This window comes from Euprymna scolopes, chromosome 15 (assembly GCF_053919585.1).
Source record: "Euprymna scolopes isolate OS-2025 chromosome 15, ASM5391958v1, whole genome shotgun sequence".
Classification (NCBI taxonomy): domain Eukaryota; kingdom Metazoa; phylum Mollusca; class Cephalopoda; order Sepiida; family Sepiolidae; genus Euprymna; species Euprymna scolopes.
The window spans coordinates 77,970,465-77,990,464 of NC_136496.1; the positions used below are offsets into that span (position 1 = coordinate 77,970,465).

A 20,000-nucleotide genomic window follows, 5' to 3' on the forward strand; every position below is an offset into this window, starting at 1 on the left:
GTAAAAATAAAATAGATAATCCCATAATTTATTATACCATACCTGTTCACACTGAAAAACTTATCACAATATTCTGTGGATCTATATTAAAATACCTTGTAAAACTTTGTGACATATTTCTATGGAGATCAGACGCGAACGAACACCCCATAATTTTATTATACCATATTTCTTCAAACTGAAACATTATTATCAAAGTATACTTATGCAGATAGATAGGAAAAGTCTTTATTAAAATTTGTGCCTATTTGTATTTTATGGAGGCCAGGCGCGAACGCACACCCCACAATTTTATTATGCCATCCCTATTTAAGTTAAAACATACTTATCAAAGTATTATTATGTACATCTATATCAAAAACACTTGTAAAGGTTTTTTTTATTTTTAATTTTTTATTGTCATACTTTGTGGACCAGGCGTGTACGCAGACCCCACAATTTTAATGAATCACCATTATGCCAGATCAAACATACCCTTCCTGTGTCTCTATCATTATATGTGATCAGTTTTCTATAATAGTCAACCATATAGGAGCCTATTCGTGACCAGACACACAGACAGACGTTCAGCTTTATATTTTATATATATAAAGTCATCCACATACAGTACTGTTTCGTTGTATCACAACTCATTAGTGCGGCTAGACAAGCACCTTTCCCTAGCCAGGGTTTGAACCTACAACCATGGGATCGGTGCCCGCGGTGTGTGTGGAAAGGAAAGCTAGGATGCTCTAGAATTTGTGATACAAAAATCGCTTGTGACTTCGGTCATCTCAAATGAAAACAGATTTGCTGATAGTGTCAGAAAGAAGGGAGGGGGCATTTTAAAGATACCCGTGTTTTTTTTTGGGGGGGGGGTTGTTTTTTTTTATTTATTTTTTTTTTTTAGGTTTTCTTTTTTCTGGGTTTCTGTATTTTTACCCCCACTCCAACTTAACCACCGTCTTTTCGTTACTCGCTTCCGCCTTGATAAAGTTTGCCCGCTAATCTTAAAGAATTCTTTTGTTATCGGGTAATGTGAGTTCGTTCTCACACACTACATATTCACGCAATCCCCTCAAAATAAATAAATAAATAAATAAATAGCCACCGCCGATTGATAGGAAGCTTCTACACCGAACGACCACCGCCCGACAGATAAGAGCACCGAACGCGCTCACTCTATCACGCACACCGATATACACACTCCATCACTGAGAGACGTATTTATATTCTTTTTCTCTCACTCACTCACTCACTCGCGCACGCACGCGCGTATTTATATACGGCACAATTACGTTGACACGCCGGTTCTCGCCAGATCACCCAAGTTAAGCAACAATAGGTCTGGCCAGTATCACACGGGTGACCAGTTGTGAATGTTAGTCGCTGTAAGTACCACGGCGGGATAGAGAAATTTCCAGGTTGGTATTTATTTGGGGGCGCGTTTAATCCACTGAGAGAGATACAGTACCCTCAGTTTTCGTTAAGCCATGCAATATGCATCTAGAGGTTTACTGTCTGTTCTGTCTTGTGGACACCATTGAACCGACTGAGATAAGCAGTTGTGTCAAAAAGTGTGGTATGTTCTGTATAAGGCCTTCACCATCAAAAACAATTCAGCTGTGTAGATTTCCGAACAAATTAGTTGTTTTAGTGGACCTCTCACGTAAAAATCGACAGGCTTATCACACACACACACACACACACACACACACACACACACACACACACACACACACACACACACACACACACATATATATATAATTAGTGTTGGGACGATTAAGCTAGTGTGTATATAATGTTTTCGTTATCTTGAATTAACTCCATTCTTTCCTTCCATATCTCTCAACTAAAACTACCTTCGGAGAAAAAAAAGACACAGAATGTTTTAGATCAATTTCCATCCGAGGCTGTTGAGTAGAGGGGTAGGAGTTATGCTACGAGACTAAAGGTGGAACCATATAGAATTTTGCGCAGAGACCCCTTCCCATACTAATTCTGAAATACTCGGTCCTTTCAGTGACCCACGGTTCTTCCTGAGGGCCAAACATGTGTCGATGATTCATTAAAGCGTTATCGTCCGGTAACACCCACTGTCAAGAGGAAGCCGCAATCAGTCGATGGCTGGGTAGGTGGAGTTACGAGATCGGGCAGCTACTATGACGTCACTACAGTAGGACCATTATATGTGTTTGTCATTTTCTTATTTTCCTTGTGCTTTGATGATTTGGAAACAGAGGTAAAATAAAAGACTTATGATCAAGAATAACAAAAGAAAACAAAAAAAAAAAACGAAAGAGTACAACGTTTTGTCATTCTTTTATTTTATGGACTGTTATCCTCATCTTCATAGTTGTTGTTTCACCACGTTTCGGCTAACTCATCCTCTGGCCTTCTTCAGGTAATTAACTGCGACGAAATAGAAATGCTGGGTCTTTTATCTATCCCTAATAACCTCGGCCTTCTATAGTTGTTGTTGTCTAGCCTCGTTTTGGTCAACTGATCTTCTGGCCTGCTTGGGCAGAATTGACACCACTATCTTCTGACAATGCTTACCTGGAGCCCTAGAAACTCAACGCCTCTATTCACTGCGCCACGAGCTCTTCAATAATGGCTTAAAAATATTGTTAGAAACCCACGCAATAAATGTTACTGTGACATTTATTAGGTGGGTTTCTTACAATATTCTGTTTTATTTTTATTTTTGCGTCATTATTGAAACTTCAAATATTTAGATATCAATTCGTGACCATTTTTTATTGTTCTCGCCTAACGCTAAACTCTATTTGTTCTTTTTTTGTTTTGTTTTTTTTTCTTTTTGAACCGAATAAGTGTTTTAAAGTAAAACCACTAAATGTTTCTCCACATAGGTAGAAGAGTAACTTACCTTGCCTTTGATAATATTTATTTGTTATATATTTATTTTCTTACCACTTTCTCGTATCAATGTATATCATAAGACTTACCCTGTTTCAGTTTTATTAAATTCGTCAGATTTTATATAAACAGGAGTAAGATGATCGGCGGCCATCCGATACGATAAGTAAAGATTGCAATAAATAAATAAATGTACTTTTAACTTTCCCTTGATTAAAAAAAAAAAACATATTTCATTGATTTTCATTGATTAAAAAAAAAAACATATTTCATTGATTTTCATCGTCAAAAAGAAATAAATTTTCATAAAAAATAAACATACGGTGAGTGATTGTTTGCGTTCGTTTGTTTGTTTGTTTTCATGTTGCAAAACTGTCTCGTTTTGATTTCGAGGTCAGTTCCTTTGTGATTCTTTTTTCTTTCGGCCGCTTACGTTAACGACAGGAAGCTACAGTACAAAAAGTCGGTTTTGTTTGGTTCAAACGCTATATCAGTACCCCAAAATCAGAATGTTTCTTTGTTGTGCCTACAATTGTAAGTAGTTTTATCACAATTTCCAAACTTCAAATTAGACCAGTTTCTATCAGCAATATGTAGACGTGTAATCAGGAAGTCCTATGATAACTGGGAAAATCCTTTTCAGATGTGATATACACGCAATATGCCTTGTAGTTCCTTTCCGGTTTCTTGTAGCATTCCCGACAGGTCTCCATGCATCGAAGCATTATGTGATGCACAAAATATAGTCTCTTCATAGTGAATGAGCGTCTGAACGTAGTGAAGAGCCATATGTGTTCGGGGTTAGCTTGTTAATATGCATTGGCCTAGACCAGGGGTCGGCAACTTTTGGAATGTGATGGCCAAAAAGCTATATTGATTATAGGAAGAGAGCCAAACATCATTGGCTGTATTGTCAAGGAGACCAACGATATTATTAAACATGTAAATAAATTTTCCGTACGCTCGCAGAAAACAAGTATTAAATGTAATATGATTATATTTTAAAAATATCACTTATTTTACAACGAGAATTTAAAAAAAAATTACAAATATATTTTATATTTATATCCTCCTCTGAATAAGGTGACAGGTCGAACAAAATCCACTCGAGGGCAAGATTTGGCCCGCGAGGTACTGATCCCTGGCCTAAACAGAACGTGGCGGATCTAAAGGAGTAAATCTTGAATCAAAATCTCTCTATTCTTTACGCATAGTTATTGTTTCTCGATGAACTTAGAATTTTCTATAAGACCTGGTCAAGAAAATCAGTTTAAATGATTCTTCACGAAGCGGCTGCATGAAAGGAATCCACGAAGGTCTACTCAACACTCCATCCCAGACTTTGGACGGGGTGGCAAGATGAAACGCTTCAATGACTCGCATGCCAGCTTCAACTTACACACTAACAAGACAAAGTTAAACGCACAACATACACAATGCCACGCTGCCAAATACTCAAATATGTACATATTAATACAATGAATATATTGACTTGTAACGAGTATTTACTCAATTTTTTTTACACAAATACATGTACTGTGAACACTTACATGAAAATAACCCTTATATTCTTATTTCTTATATAAAAATGTATGGCAGAATCACGTTACCGCACCGGTTCTCACTGGATCACTGAAGTTAAGCAACATTAAATCTGGTCAGTACTAAATGGATGACTATTTGGGACCTCCAGGTGCTGTGTGCGCTCTCTGCTTATCTCGGCATAGTTTCCAGTCGTCCTGGATTTCTCCTTGCTGTTGGACTCAAACAATGCCGATTCAGGAGAGGTTTGGTTGGAGATTGCCTCAAAATTACACTCGTAGCTGCCCCTACAGGCGGTATCCTAACTCTTTCGAGGCATCGCTATAAAAGTGTTTCTCAATTTTCATTCATAAAACTTTGTTTCAGGTAGCCATTGCAATCTGTTGACTCATTGCTTCAATATTTCATTGTATTTTTATTTTATTATACAAGCATGTTTAATATATGTTCTCCTCGTGTCTTTCTTTCCCTATGAATAATTTTTATACCCCAATCCATATTAAATGTCGGTGTGGTTCTTGACTAATATACAAAGACCCTCTAAGCGGCCTCTACTCATTGCAGCGTCATGCTCTTGCCAAGTAGTAGTAGTTCTTAAATGACTGCAAAAGATCCAATAAAAATGTAATTCGGTTTAACCGATTCCATAGCCTAATAAGGCATCGATTAGGCTGATCATGTACCCTATTCTAAAGTTAATTCATCGAAGCAGTGGAAAATATAATTACCTACGTACGGTTCTCATACAGAACCGTACATAGGTAACTATATATCATGAAAATGGGATTTTAAAGTATTGAATAGTCAAAATACTCTTTAATGTTTTACCATGTCTCCTGAATATCAACCCTTTCAAATGATATGAAAGCAGAAATGATAATAGGATATAGTCATAGAATATGAAATATAGACTGGAAAAAGTAGCACTAACACAGATATCCATGAATATGTTAAGATAAGGAATGACAGTGGTGAGCATTAAAAGTGGCGAGATTATCAAGAAGAATTCAAAATGAGGATTGTGTATGTGTCTGTTTTTGGTCCCCCCCCCCGAATGTCGTCTGAGATTATTCTGCTTATGAAAGTGCAATAAAATACTAAAGAAGTGAAGCATGCATGGTCCCCCGTGAGTGCACAGTGAACGAGGCAAAAAAAAGTCCAGCATTTACCCCCCCCCACTTCCATTTAGTCCAAAAAGTCCCCAGGGGATGTCAAATCCTGGTGAAAATGAACAAACGGTGCAGTTTTAGGTCTTAACATATGTAAATTTGAGTTCTGCATCATGCAAAACAAAACTAAGTCCATTATTTGCCCCCCCCCATTTAGTCCCAAAAGTCCCCAAGGCCTTTACATATTTAAATTTGAGTTCAGCACCATGCAAAACTGCTAAATAGACATACACAGAAAATTTTGGACAAATATGGCAAAATAGTCCCAAAAATGGAGTGTTTTTATTAGCCCTAAAAGAGCCTCTGGAGCACACTCAAGATCTATCGCTAAGTATAGACAAACAAAATTATATAGAAATCAGTTAATTACAACTTTTCAGAAAGTTTTATAAAAATCCAAGCTATAATTTTTTTTAATAAGCACAAACGTGTCAATTTTAGCCATTTTAACCTGAAAGGCACTTCTAGAGGAGCAACTGGAGTTTTATCGGAAAATCCGTTCTGTTATTTTTTTTACTCATATCATGTTTAATGTTTGTGCAAAATTTTTAAAATTTCCAAGGTGTAGTTATTGAGAAAAGTGTGGACAGAGGAACGGACGAACGGACAAATGGATGAACAGACGAAGGTGAATTTATAAGTCCATCCTCCTTTTGTCGGGGTACGAATGTTATATAAAGGTTTTCATTATTATTATTATTATTATTGTTGTTATTGTTCGTTGTTAAGAAGTCTTATTAAAAGTGAATCTTAGAGAGTCTTATTAAGAGAGATGTTGCGTTCTGTGTTCGTGTTATGAAGAGATTCATATATATAAAATGTTCATACTTAGAAGTGTAGTAGAAGCTCTTAGAGTGATGAGACAGTATTGAGACAGTCTTAGTGTTCAGTGTAGATATGAGATGTAGAGACATTGTGTATGTGAAGACATTTTAAAACACAGGATATATAAGACATATAATGACAATTTCACTTTATCTTTTGGTAGAATTACAACACAAAGATGACGTTTATAAAAACACATTATGGGTTTATTTCTTCTTCGACCGGTCGTGGTTTTCTTAGTCAAGAATTCAAAGTTTTACATTCTATGTTTCAAAGGTGACCGTCTCGCTTCCAGACGTTCGACTGTCCATCTCTGGACTCCAGACTGTCGTCTCTCGTCCTCAGACTCTCTCCTGTTTAACTCTACAGTTTCTAACTATATCGAGAACTTCCCATTTTCCATGACGTCATACGCATGTTAAAACATGTGTCTTCTTTCACGTGTTCTGAAAATGCGTGTCCAAACATTTTTCCTTTGTTTTTCCTTGTTTACAAAAGGAATTTTAACCTATACTTCCAGTAACCTATATTTCCAATATGTTAAAAACATGTTTATTAAATTATCCTAGAGTTGCATTCCTCAATTCAATTTCATAACAGAATTGACAAATGCACATTCCTTTTCTTAAAACTATTTTATCTCTAAGCTAAACAATGGTTTGTTTTTACATTCCATTTTCTAATTCTCTCTCGTAATCTATTTCTAAACCTAAATTACGAGGTTCGAATTTCGTCTATTCTATTTCATTTTTACATTTAACTACTTTTTTTTACTTACATGGAAAAGGGGACAGACCCATTTTACCATGTAACACTAATAATAAACTAAACGAAAATGTTGTAGGAAGTTTATGTAAAGTGTTGGCTTTTGCAAGGCATAGCGTAGTGAGATCACAAAGTTTGCATAAATTAAAACATATGTCTCTCTCTCCCTCTCTCCCTCTCTCTTTCTCTCTCTCTCTTATATATATATATATATATATATAATGTAAATTTGGTTCGTTAAAAGTGAATAAAACCATATTTCTACTTTACCAATTTATTTGAAATTTTCAGACAACCCATCTTTAGAGTCGAGGGATGTTTTTATGTTATTAAAATAAATTTATCTCGCGAATTATTAAAATATTAAATAAAATGTAAATATTTTCCGAAGTCGTTTCTACGAGACTTGCCCGATTTTATTTCTGGTAACTTCCGTTTCAACTACTCTCGAATTACCAGATAAGTAAAAAAAAACAAACTTACTCATGCAGAGAGTGATCCGTGCTGAAATAATAACGTTATTATTTAAAAAGCCATTCTTAACATGGGGAAGGGAGGATGTTTTGTACCTATTCTGTACTTTAACCTTACAATTGAATAAAACTTTAATTAAACGTGGAAATACGATTTAAAAAAATAGCGCGGATCACTCTCTGCATTAGCACACACACACAAAAAATAAATAATCCCATATTTTAAAAATTTAATTTCATTTATGTACTTACCAATTTTTTAATTTTAAATTCTTTCATGTTAAGGCTTTTCACTCATGAAACATTACGTTTTAATTGTTTAGTTTCTTTTCACGGCATTGTTTACATAAAAAAGTTTGTTTTAATTTTTTCTACACTGTTTCATTTTTACGACATGCCTCAACGTATTATAAACACTCTAACCTCCCAATGTTAAAAAAAAAAAAAAAAAAACGCCTTTCCATAAACCTCGAAAGCCGTTCTTAATATGGGGAGGTTGGGGGTGTTCATTCCGAAAGCCGTTTTAACATGGGGAAGTTAGGGTGTTTATAATATGCTGGGGCGAGTCGTAAAATTAACGAAGTTGCTATCCATTATTTATTGCAAAAATTGCTTGAAATTTATTTATTTGACAAAAAAAATTACATTTTGGTACTCCTTGGGCGTTGAGTTCCATGGCGACCAGCAGAAAAAATAATAGTCGCTCCCTTAGTCCACCACCCCACCCCGCACGTAACATATTTTATTTACTGACGTTGCCGTAACTAAACGATTATTTGTCACATTTACAAACATTTATTTATTTATTTATTTTGAAAAAAGTTTTACTTTTTATGAATATTAAAAGAAAAATGGGTACTCATGCAGAGAGTGATCCATGCTGAAATAATAACGTTATTAATTAAAAAGTCATTCTTAACATGGGGAGGGGATTGTGTTTTGTACCTATTCTGTACTTTAACCTTGCAATTGAATAAAAAAAACATATCATAAAACTTTAATTATACGTGGAAATACGATTTAAAAAATAGCGCGGATCACTCTCTGCATAAGCACCGAAAAATGTTACTAAACATTTATTAATAATTTCTCACTTTTACAAACATTTGATTTTAAATTTCTTTTTAAAGACGACTTTTATCGACTTTTTTTTTAAATATCCCCCCCCCCAATGGTGTTTATTCCGAAATCCGTTGTTAACATGGAGAGGTTGAGGGTGTTTATTCAGAAAGCCGTTCTTAACATTTGTAGAGGTGGACCTAATGTAAAAATAAATAAATAAATAAATAAATTTTTAAAAAACTAAATCATTTACTGATAACTTCTCACTTTTACAAATATTTTTTAATTTACATGCGCGGATGAACAAATTGTTGAATAGTGCGAAAACAAAACGTTTTTGTAATAATGGGATAATTTTTTTGGTAAATATTTACATTTAGGTCCACCTCCACAAATTTCTTTTTTAAATGACGACTTTTATTGATAAATAAATTTACTTCTCCGCAACTTTTATTGATAAATAAATCTACTTCTCTGCCACGGGCACTGAACCCCTCCTTTTTTTTAATAGTATTTTCGGGTGGGTATGCTGACAACAAATATCAGTTAAATTTTGCAAATAGCCCCCCCTCCAAAAGTGGTGTTTATTCCGGAAGCTGTTCTTAAGATAAGGAGGTTGTAGGAGGTGATTATAAAGTGGACCTAATCTAAAAAAAAAACAAAAAAAAAAAACAAGTTTTTTATGCGCACATAAGCAACTATTTTTTTATTAACTTTTTTTTACTTTTTTATTTAAAAATTAGTAAATTTCAATGAATAGAATAATAAATCATTTATAATTAATATGTGTTTTTGGTTTTGTGTTGAATGAAACTTTTTTTTTTCATTACAACAATAATGAACCAATTTAAATCTTTCGGCATGCGTTTAAGGGTTACGAAATTATCAATAAATCGTTTAGTTACTAAGCCAACGTCAGTAAATAAAAAAAATGTTACGTGCGCATGCATTAGCCTTGACTAGGGGGGGGCTAAGGGAGCGACCATTAACATGGAACTCAACGCCCAAGGAGTAACTAAATTGGCACTTATGTTATCGTTCTATTTTTTAAAATAGTATTTTCATGTTAAATTCAAATTTTACAATATGTTTTTCTTTTATTAATTTATTAAGTGAAAGTACAGATAACCCGGTCGGTTTCTAATGTGAGGAAAATCTAGCCCTCCCCCCCCCCAAAAAAGGGGTACTCTGGATAATAACAAAACATTAAAATTGCCTCAGTCTCGAAAGATTTCTTCTCTACTGAACGAGGAAACAAGCGGTGAAGTGTAGTTCACCTTCTGTTTCTCTCCCCCTCTCTCTTCCTCTCTTAATATCTCTCTCTTTCCATCTCTCCCTTTCCCTCTCTCAATCTATCTTTCTCTCTATATCACCCTCTCCATCTCTCTTTGAGCCCCTTTCTCTCTCTAACTCCCTCTATCTCTCTCCTTTCCTCTGTCTCATCCCTCTGTTTCTAACTCTCCCCTCTCTCTGTTTATCTATCAATCCCTTTATCTTTCTATCTCCTTCTCTTTCTATATTTTCCTCTCACTTTCTCTTTTCTGGCTATATGTTTTCCTCTCTGTCTGTCCATCTTTAATACCTCATCCTATTTTAGTCTCCTAAATTAATTACAGTGAATAAGGCATTGTCAAAACATGGATAAATCCTATTTTAGTCACCTAATTTACTGACTGTGAGAATAGAAGTTATTTGGAAATTACTGCTACCTTGAATAGCACCAGAAGTAACTGGTAAAACCTTTCTAATTAAATTGATTTTGGCAACCATTTGGTAACAAAATGACATAGCCTTAGCCCTTGCTGCATGAGGAATACCTGCGATCTTGCTGCCAAGTAGAAGAATTATTTATTCAACTTTAAAACATTCAATTTTTCAAAAATCTCATGTTCAACATCTCCAAAACATCCAATATGGGTAAAAATATTGCAGAAATGCAAACTTATTGTTTAGGATGAATGCACAATGGTACGCAAAAAATCACTTGAGGCTCTTCGTCGATCCTTGCAAGATTTGCGTGGCAATGTCAGACCATTTGGGAATGCAGTAATATTGCTTGCAGACAATTCAGACAAATGTTACCTGTTATTCTTCAATCAACACCAGCAGATGAAATAAATGCTTGCCTCAAATACTCTACTTTTTTGTTCCATGTGAAGACATTAAACTTAACTCAAAATATGCATATCCAGTTGCAGACTGTTCGATCCACACAAAAACTTTTGCATCACTTGTGGGAAATTGGGTACGAAAAAGTGCCAGCTGATCAGAGTTAAGGGCAAAATTCTTTGACTTTTAACTTCTATAATTTCTGTAATTTTATTTCATCAAAAGAATAGTTAGTTTAAAAGGTTTTTGCAGATATTCAAATTATAAGAATTCCATTTGACTGAGTGAATAAGCTATTCTTGCAGGTCAATACAAAGATGCCCATGAACTTAACGCTATTATTCAATGTAAAATTCCAAGTGAGGTAGTCAAATACAAATCCATCGACACTGTTGTGAAAGCAGATAAAGTGGTTAATTATCCAACAGCTATATTTGCCAGGGATGCCACCGCATGTATTGCAACTGAAATTTGGTGTACCAATTATCATGTTGTGAAATATAAACCAATCCAACCTTTGCAATGGCACATAGCTTGCAGTAAAAAAATTAACAAACAATATCATAGAAACAACAATCTTAACAGGACCTTTCACAGATGAATATATCTTCATTCCATGCATTCCTATGATTCCACCGGATACATCATTACACTTTAGGAAATTGCACTTTCCAATTTTATTGTCATTTGCAATAACCATCAACAAAGCACAGGGAACAATCTTTACAATTGTGGGCCTTACAGTTACACACTGACTGTTTTTTCACATGGACAATATATATTACGTATTCAAGAGTCACCAAACCGGAAATCTCTATATCAGCTAAGAAAATGGAACATCAAAAACTGTGTACCCATGCAAAATGGAAAATTAAACCTATAAGAAACATTCTTTTTCTCATTTTGGAACTTTTTCCATTGCGCCAATTTGAGCCACAGCAACGCGTGGCAGGGTACAGCTAGTATATATATATATATATATATATATGAAAATATATGTGGCAATTTAAAGCCACAGATGTTTCCATGTTTCATCCTGTTGGGGATTCGTCAGGCTATAACCATATATATTTTCATAACTAACTACCTAGCTCTACTCACGTATTGAGCACTGTTGAAGTAAATACTGAAAATAGATACAGGAAATCTTGTGTAAATACATGAGATAATGATATTATATGTGTGTGTGCGTGGGTGGGTATGAGAAAGAGAAAGTAGAAATGATGACTCTGATTGTTGTAGATTTGATTCCTGACTTGGGATGAGTACTAATCTAGCCGCACCGAAGAGCTGTTATATACCAAAACACTGCTGATAACTAATATATATATATATATATATATATATATATATATATATATATATATATATATATATATAAAGCAGACCCCACAATTTTAATGAACTACTGTTCTGCCAGATCAAACATACCCATTCCTGTGGCTCGATAATCTTCTATCATTATATGTAATCAGTTTTTTATAATAGTCAACCATATAGGAGCCTATTCGTGACCACACACACACACACACACACACACACACACACAGCTTTATATTATATATATATATATATATATCGTTAGAAATATATTTTATTTCCTTATAATATATACCAATCCAGAGCAATATAGTGAATGAATGACAAGTCTATATTCCAAAGTTCATGATGTTGACCATCTTATGATTTATTCCTTTAATTCAGTTGACATTTACATTTCTTGGTAGTATCTGTTTCATAGCAAAAAATCAATCACTTAATTATTATATCAATTAGTGAATCTCTTTTTATTGGAGGGATGTGGAAAAATAATTCACCCAAATCTAACCATGACAATCATTGTCAGCATACTCACCCGCAAATGCTAAAAATATGTGGGGTGGCAGTGACGGTAGGAGAGAAGTAGATTTGTTTATCATGTGTGCGTACAAACCTGGCAGCTCGTGAATTACAGTGCATAATACAGGTTTTTTTTAATCTCTATAAGTACTTGTCTCCGCAAAAATTGAATGAGATTTTCTTAATCAGCATAGTTGAAAAATTTTAAAGTAGTCGTTCTAAAGAAAATTGTGGAGATGGACCTAATATACAAATTTATCCCACACACAAAAAAAACTTAATGTGTCCAGATTCTCAGGATATCCCGTCAATCATGAATCGGGCACGACCGGTAATCATCAGATGAAGCAGAGTGCAGTAACAGATGCAGACTAATGTCAAAACAAACAAACAAATCGTAAAAAATAGAAATACACTAAATAAAAATAACAAAATAGTGACTGAATATAAATGTTTTTCAAATTATTTATCTACATTTTTTCAAGATGAATATTTTATTTATTACAGTAAATTGTTAAATGTCAATACAGTTTTTATATTTTCTCGATTTTTTCATTAATTTTTTTTTCTTATGGTTAATAGAATTTTTTTGTTGTTGTTTTAGAAAAGCTAAACAATTTGTTTACGAAAATTGTAAATTGTTAGGTGAGCATGCGATGGAGAGAGATAGGAAATAAATGTTTGTTGTTTTGTCTTCTAAGAGAAAGAGAAAAAGAGAGCGTTTGGAAGAAAATACACAGCGATAGAATCCACTAAATCGCGCAGGTTTAAATAAAGTATCAAGATTTTTTTCATTATATTTTTTTTGTCAACAATTTTTTTTTTGTTTGTTTTTGAAAAGCTAAAAAAAAACTTTGTTTATGAAAATCGTAAATTGTTAGGTGAGCGAGCGAGCGAAAGAGAGATGGAAATAAATGTTTGTTGTTTTGTCTTCGAACCGAGATGGAGATAGAGAGAGGGAAAAAGAGAGAGAGAGAGAGTTGGGAAGAATATATATACAGTGAGAGAATCCAGTAGATCGCGCAGGTTTAAATAAAGTATATATAAATTATCTAAAAACGTAACTATGTTTGTAACAAGTATAGTTAAGTACTGAAACAAAGGTATAAAGCGAGCGAGCAAGCAATTTACTCATAGGTCAAAACTAGGTATAATGAATTTGTATTTGGCATATGTTGTTGCAAAACTACGCTAATTTGGTCCAGAGGGGAATTTCTGAAATCAAAATATTATACAGGAGATAAGAATATAATAATCGGATAAACATTTCCTAGTTAAACGTAGATAAATGCAAAGCTGTATTTGTTTAACCTTAATTTATTTATTTGTAAACAGCCTAAATGTATGTTGCAATCTTTAGAAATCGAATTAAAATCGATTATATTTTTTTTAAATCAGTTTTAGTTGATTGTAATTTTTATTTGAATAGTTTAAAATGAACAAAAGAGTAATCTCCCTTGTTTTAATATTTGTACTTAGAGATATAAGGATGAACACAAAGCATTTATTTTGTTAAAGACGAATGTGAGACAATAAGAAAGATAATAAAGATAAATTGTTCAGTGTCATTTTCTTAGTTACAGAGCCTCCGCCGACTGCAGAGCCCGTGTCTTTGATGCCATTGTGGATTACTTTAGGAGTATTGGCCGGCTGCCTTGTGGCTTACTTGTGTTTCTTCAAACCCGGTTATCTGCCTTGGCGTCTAGCTCGTATCAGAAACGTCCGTTGCTGTGGATACTACCCTTGTGCCCGCTGCTGCATTGGAGGAGAGTCAGGTGGTTGTTCCAACTGTTTTGGATCCCGTGGTCACAGTGTCAGTCCGATAAGCAAATCAGGCGATGTAGGTAAGATCTTTCATTCATTACATTGACAAATTAAGCAGTGTGTCATTAGTTGAAGCTGTAATTCAATGTGGAGTCTTGTCTTAGTATCAGAGTTGCAGAGTCGGAATCGGAGTCAGAGTTGAAGGGATTAATATGTAGCCTTATTTTTAATCTATAACTTCTAATGGAATTTTCCACTTTTCTGCTTACTCGAACTTAATGTGGACAATAGCGTTTTTAAAACTATTTTCATGCGCCTGCATTCAACCTTTTTACACAATTCGGGAAAGAGACAAAAAGGGAAATTATTACTACAGATTTACAAAAGGTCACTGATTCCTATGGAGAGTACATGCAGCATATGATTCATTGAAGAGACTCTTGTCGTATCTATAGCAAAAAGAATATTATGTGACTTAAAACTGCGTATGGAGTACAACGGAAAGAGTGAAAGGAAACACGGAGCAAAGAGTAAAGCAAAGATCTGATAAATATTAAGGTGTTAATTTTTGTCGTCAAGCTATAATCCCCTTCCTAAAACATTCACAGCAAAAACTCGTCTAGCTATGTTGTTTCTTCTTTTTCTTCTTCTTCTCCTTCTTCTCCTTCTCCTTCTCCTTCTCTTTCTTCATCTTCTCCTTCTTCTTCTTCTTCTTCTCCTTCTTCTCCTTCTCCTTCTTCTTCTCCTTCTTCTTCTTCTCCTTCTTCTCTTTCTTCTTCTTCTCCTTCTTCTTCTTCTTCTTCTTCTTCTTCTTCTTCTCCTTCTTCTTCATCTTGTTCTTCTCCTTCTTCTTCTCCTTCTTCTTCTTCTTCTTCTTCTCCTTCTTCTTCTTCTCCTTCTTCTCCTCCTTCTTCTCTTCCTTCTTCTTCTAATGCCAAGAGGCGCAAGTGAAACGTGAAGAAATTCTTTCATGTTTTTTCTAATGGCTGGAAATACTTGATGCTTCGCCAAGACTATCAAGGGTGTTTTTTTTATCGTGACACAATCACTAGATGGGTTGCCTGCCACGGCTCAAGAGAGAACCACCTACGCTAGAGAGAAGGATAGACCACACCAGTTTCCCAAACTTGTATTTTTATCTCACGGTACATACAGCGTCTCGCCTTCCAAATGGTCACCCATCTGGTACTGGCCAGGCTCAATGTTGCTTAACTTCGGTGATCTTGATGAGAACTGGTGTATCAACGTTATTGTGCTGTATATCTATAACCACTATCAATAAATTCCCTTTCTCTATCTGTGTACTTAGAATTAAGCGGAACTTTCATGCAAAAAGTTTATTTTCTAGAATTTCCCGTCTGTGGGGCACAGTAGCAGGGGTCTGCTTCTTAGCCTACTATAACATTGCCTTTTTCAAGTCTAATGTGAACAAATTAGTGTTCTTTTAAATAGTCAATTTCTGATCATTATTACTTATTCCTTCGACGTTTTACGTCGTCCACCTGTCAAATTTAACATCGAGTAGCCTCCCTCGTTTATAAAAACGATGCAAAACTATTTTTTTAAATAATAATAATAAATATTTTAAAATATTAGAAAATATTAAACATTTTAAAAATATTTTTTTAAATATTACAAAACACTAAAAATATTAGAAATTATTTTTTTATAGTAAAAAATATTTTAAAATGATGAAATACAATAAAAAAAATATTAAAACATATTAAAGAAGAAATATTAGGTTAAGAAGAAAGTTCTTGCAGAATTTTTAATTTAGATTTCAAATGACGTATTTTCAAATAAATTTTCGTTATAATACCTTTACTTAATATATCACTTTAAAAGAGCGGTTTTTGCTCTATTCAATCATTTCAATTAAAATCGTTTTAAAACAATTATGTATTCTTTTCAGAATGTTAAATACAAGATAGAAAAAAAAAGCTAATTCAAGCAATTTTCTTATTTCAATACAAGCTAGGCCGAAAAGCTGCTGAAACAGCTCGCGATATCAACGAAGTGTTTGACCCAGAAACCACTATTGAAGGCAGAGCACAATAGTGGGTTAAGAAATTTCATGGCGGCGACAAGAGTGTTGAGATGATGGGTATAGTGGTCAGCTATCGGATGCTGACAACGAGCAATTAAGAGCCTTAATCGAAGCCAATCCACGCACAACTATTTGAGAACTATCTTCTGAATTAGACATAGCGTATACGATGATTTCCAACGACTTGAGAAAGATTGGAAAGACAAAAAAGAAAATTGATAAATTGAATGACAACCAACAGAAATGCCGTGATGAAGTGTCATCCTCCCTTCTGTTACGCAACAAGAATGATCCGTTTCTCGACCGGGTTGTGACTTGTGATGAAAAGTGGGTTCTTTATGACAACTGGCGACAATCGCTGTAAGACGCCAACGAAGCTTCACGACACGAAAGCCAGAGTTACATTAAAAAAAAAAAGGTTGTGCTGACTGTTTGGTGGTCTGCAACCGGTCTCATTCATTACAGATTTTTTTAATGCAGGCGAAACCATTACGGCAGGGAATTACTGTATACAAATGAATTAAGTGAACCAGAAACTTCAACAACAACACCCAGTATTAGTAAACAGAAAAGGCCCAATTCTCCTCTACTACAATGCCTGAGCGCACGTTGCTAAACTGGCTCTGCAAAAGTTGAATAAATTGAGCTACGAAACTCTGCCTCATCCGCCATATTCTCCAGACCTCTCACCTACCACTTTTTCAAGCATCTCAACAACTTCCTTCGTAAGAAATGCTTTAAAAACCTAAGTGATATCAAAAACGCCTTTAGCGACTTCATCGCCCCAGAACACAAAATTTTTACGTTACTGGCATAAATACGCTTGTTTTGCGTTGGCAAAAGTGTGTTGATTCTGGCGGTGTTTATTTTGATCAATAAATTTTTGTTTTAGCCAAGATATTTTCATCTAAATTTAAAAGTAAAAAAAACGCAACAGCGTTCTTGTCAACCTGATATTAAAAATATTAAAAACAATTTTTTAAAAAAAATATTAAAAACATATTAAAACTTAAAAAAATAAAATGCAGGAGGAGGCAAATTTTCCCACCCAAAATCTTCTAGAATTATGGCCAGTAGCGTTTTGGGAGGATGAGTGTGGGTGAGAATATTACAGATAAATATAAGAGTGGTGCTTGAATAATTCAAAAGAAAAAATCAATTAACCATAGTGATATGTTTAAGTAATAACTAGGACTAGGACAACAGCATATTCTTTTCATTGTTTTGACTCTCGAGTGTGTATCAGTTGATATTTTATATGCTTTTATATAGAGTGATGTGGTTCTCGGTTGGTTAACTGTGTCTAACTGTGTCGGATATATACTAGAGAGTCAAAGCAATGAAACAAATATTCTATTGTAATAGCCCTAATAATAACAATAAGCATCAAATAAATTACAATGGTTTTAAATGTCCCTTTTACAAACCTAATAAATAAATAAAAACTTTAATAAATTTCCACATGGTACTATTATATCTTCGCTCGTAAATATGCATAAACATGTGTAGGGAAATCTATAATCGAAAATGCGCCACTCAGCTCTATCCCATCAAGTGAAAACCTACTGGGGAAAATATCCACGGGATACAAAGCTGTATATTGGCTTATGATCTCTGAGTAATGACTGGAAATGTTAGTGACGGGTTAGTAGCATGCATATCAACGGCGGGGCGAGTAAAAGGAGAAAGTAGATCTGTAGTCAAAATTATATTTTATATATTCTTTTTAATTTTTTTTTTTTTTTTTTTTTTTTACAAAAATCAAGAAAGACAATAATTGAAATCATGATAATGATGAGTAGAAATGAGTCGCTCAAAGTTCTTGGTTATAGGACGCAATGTCGAGACGCAAGGTTCTCATGACTGCGAGAAGAAACAAGAGTCACCACAGGGGTTGATGCGTGCCAATTTTAAAGTCATTCAAAGTTCAAATTACAATTTCAGACGAAAAGAACAGTCCAACAAGAAACTTTACAAAGGTGAAACTTGCCGCCCCCTCAAAGTAAGTCTAGAAGAACACCGAACTGTCACACGGGGAGAAATGGAAAAATCAGCCCTAGCTGAACATGTGTGGAGCAAGGGGAGTAACCATTCCCCAATGTGGAATGATGTCAAAATACTGGATACAGAAGAAAGATGGCGGATCTGAAAACTTAAATAGGCGGCACATATGGTAGAAAATAACAATATCATTAGTCATCCTAGTATAGAACTTAATCGCATTTGGATCCCCCTAATTACAAATTCACAAAAGAAAAAGAAGAAATAATAAAATATATGCCCAGCCCAAGGGAGGTAACTTCACAAAAAAAACCCTTCTTCACTTGGGGTTGTCTCCTTTGCATTGTGTTAAAAAAAAAAAAAGAAAATACGCGTGGGTATCGATCCTCTGTTTCGTAAAACATTTTTTGCACTAATATTAACAATTTGCATAGAGATCCCGAAAAATTGGGCCATAGAAAAACTTTAAAAAATATCTTAGTGATCCCTGAGGATTGAACTTTCTTTATGATCTACGGAATGACCCTCAAACCCATGGGTTGAATTTTTGCAATGCAGAGCTAACCCCTCTTTTACTTAGTAGAGAAAAGGGAACATGTATTTAACACCCAAAGGAGGTCGCGGGGTGAACCCAAGATGAGAATAATTGTGTTACGTAGTGGTGTTATTATTAGAATGATGAACGTTCTTTTGTTGTTCATGTTATAAGAAGAGTAAGAGTCTTAATGAGAGATTAGATTCTTAATCATGTTGTTGGAAGAGATGCTAGCCATTATATATATTCATTGTGAGTGTTCATATTGTTGAGATGTTCATATTGTTGAGATGTGTTGTTGGAAGAGATAGGATGGAGACATTAACAAGTATATATAAAGAAAGAGTATACATATAAATACACTTTGAGAGGCGATTTGATATCTAGATAGATAGACCGAGAGATTGACATTTATGCTTTTGGCAGTTCTGTATGAAACGGGAGTGTTTATATAACATAAACAGTTTGACACATATACTTTCTAACGCATATTTTTAGATGATGATTTTATCAAATGGTTCTTATACATAAATTGACAATAACTTTTCTCGTTGTAATGATGAACACAGAAGACGGCAGTTATGAAAAACATGATGATCATTTATTTCTTCCAATTGACCGGTCAATGGCTTTGCATCTAGGAATTCAAAGTTTCTTCTTTACCTCTTCTTCTTCTAAAACCCACTCGCTTCCAGACGGTGCCAAGGTTCGGTCTGAACCTCTTTGCGTCCCTGGTCGGACTCTCGTCTGACTCTCCGACTCTCTATAACTCTAACTTCGAACTCTTTCCTATATTGAGAAATCACATGTATGTCTTGCCAACGTGACTATAATTTACGTGTCATCAACATGCGCGATTTGCACGTTTTTGAAACATTCTGATGACCAGGAAATTTCCCAATTTCCTTTGATGTTTTACAAAGGAATTTAACCTACTTATCTAATTCATATAACCCATATTTTATTACGCACCTTCTTTCTAACAATATGCATAGTTTCCAGCCAAA

At 34.5% G+C, this 20,000-nt stretch overlaps 1 protein-coding gene across 2 annotated transcripts in view; it reads left to right on the forward strand.

The window, feature by feature from the left end:
• LOC145293924 (uncharacterized) overlaps nt 1-20,000 on the forward strand; it is a 241,481-nt gene that overhangs the window by 213,569 nt on the left and 7,912 nt on the right. For both annotated transcript variants that reach the window (XM_080140747.1, XM_080140748.1), the window contains exon 5: nt 14,224-14,490. In XM_080140747.1, coding sequence (XP_079996873.1) covers nt 14,224-14,490 — 267 coding nt within the window. The remainder of the gene's footprint in view (nt 1-14,223; nt 14,491-20,000) is intronic.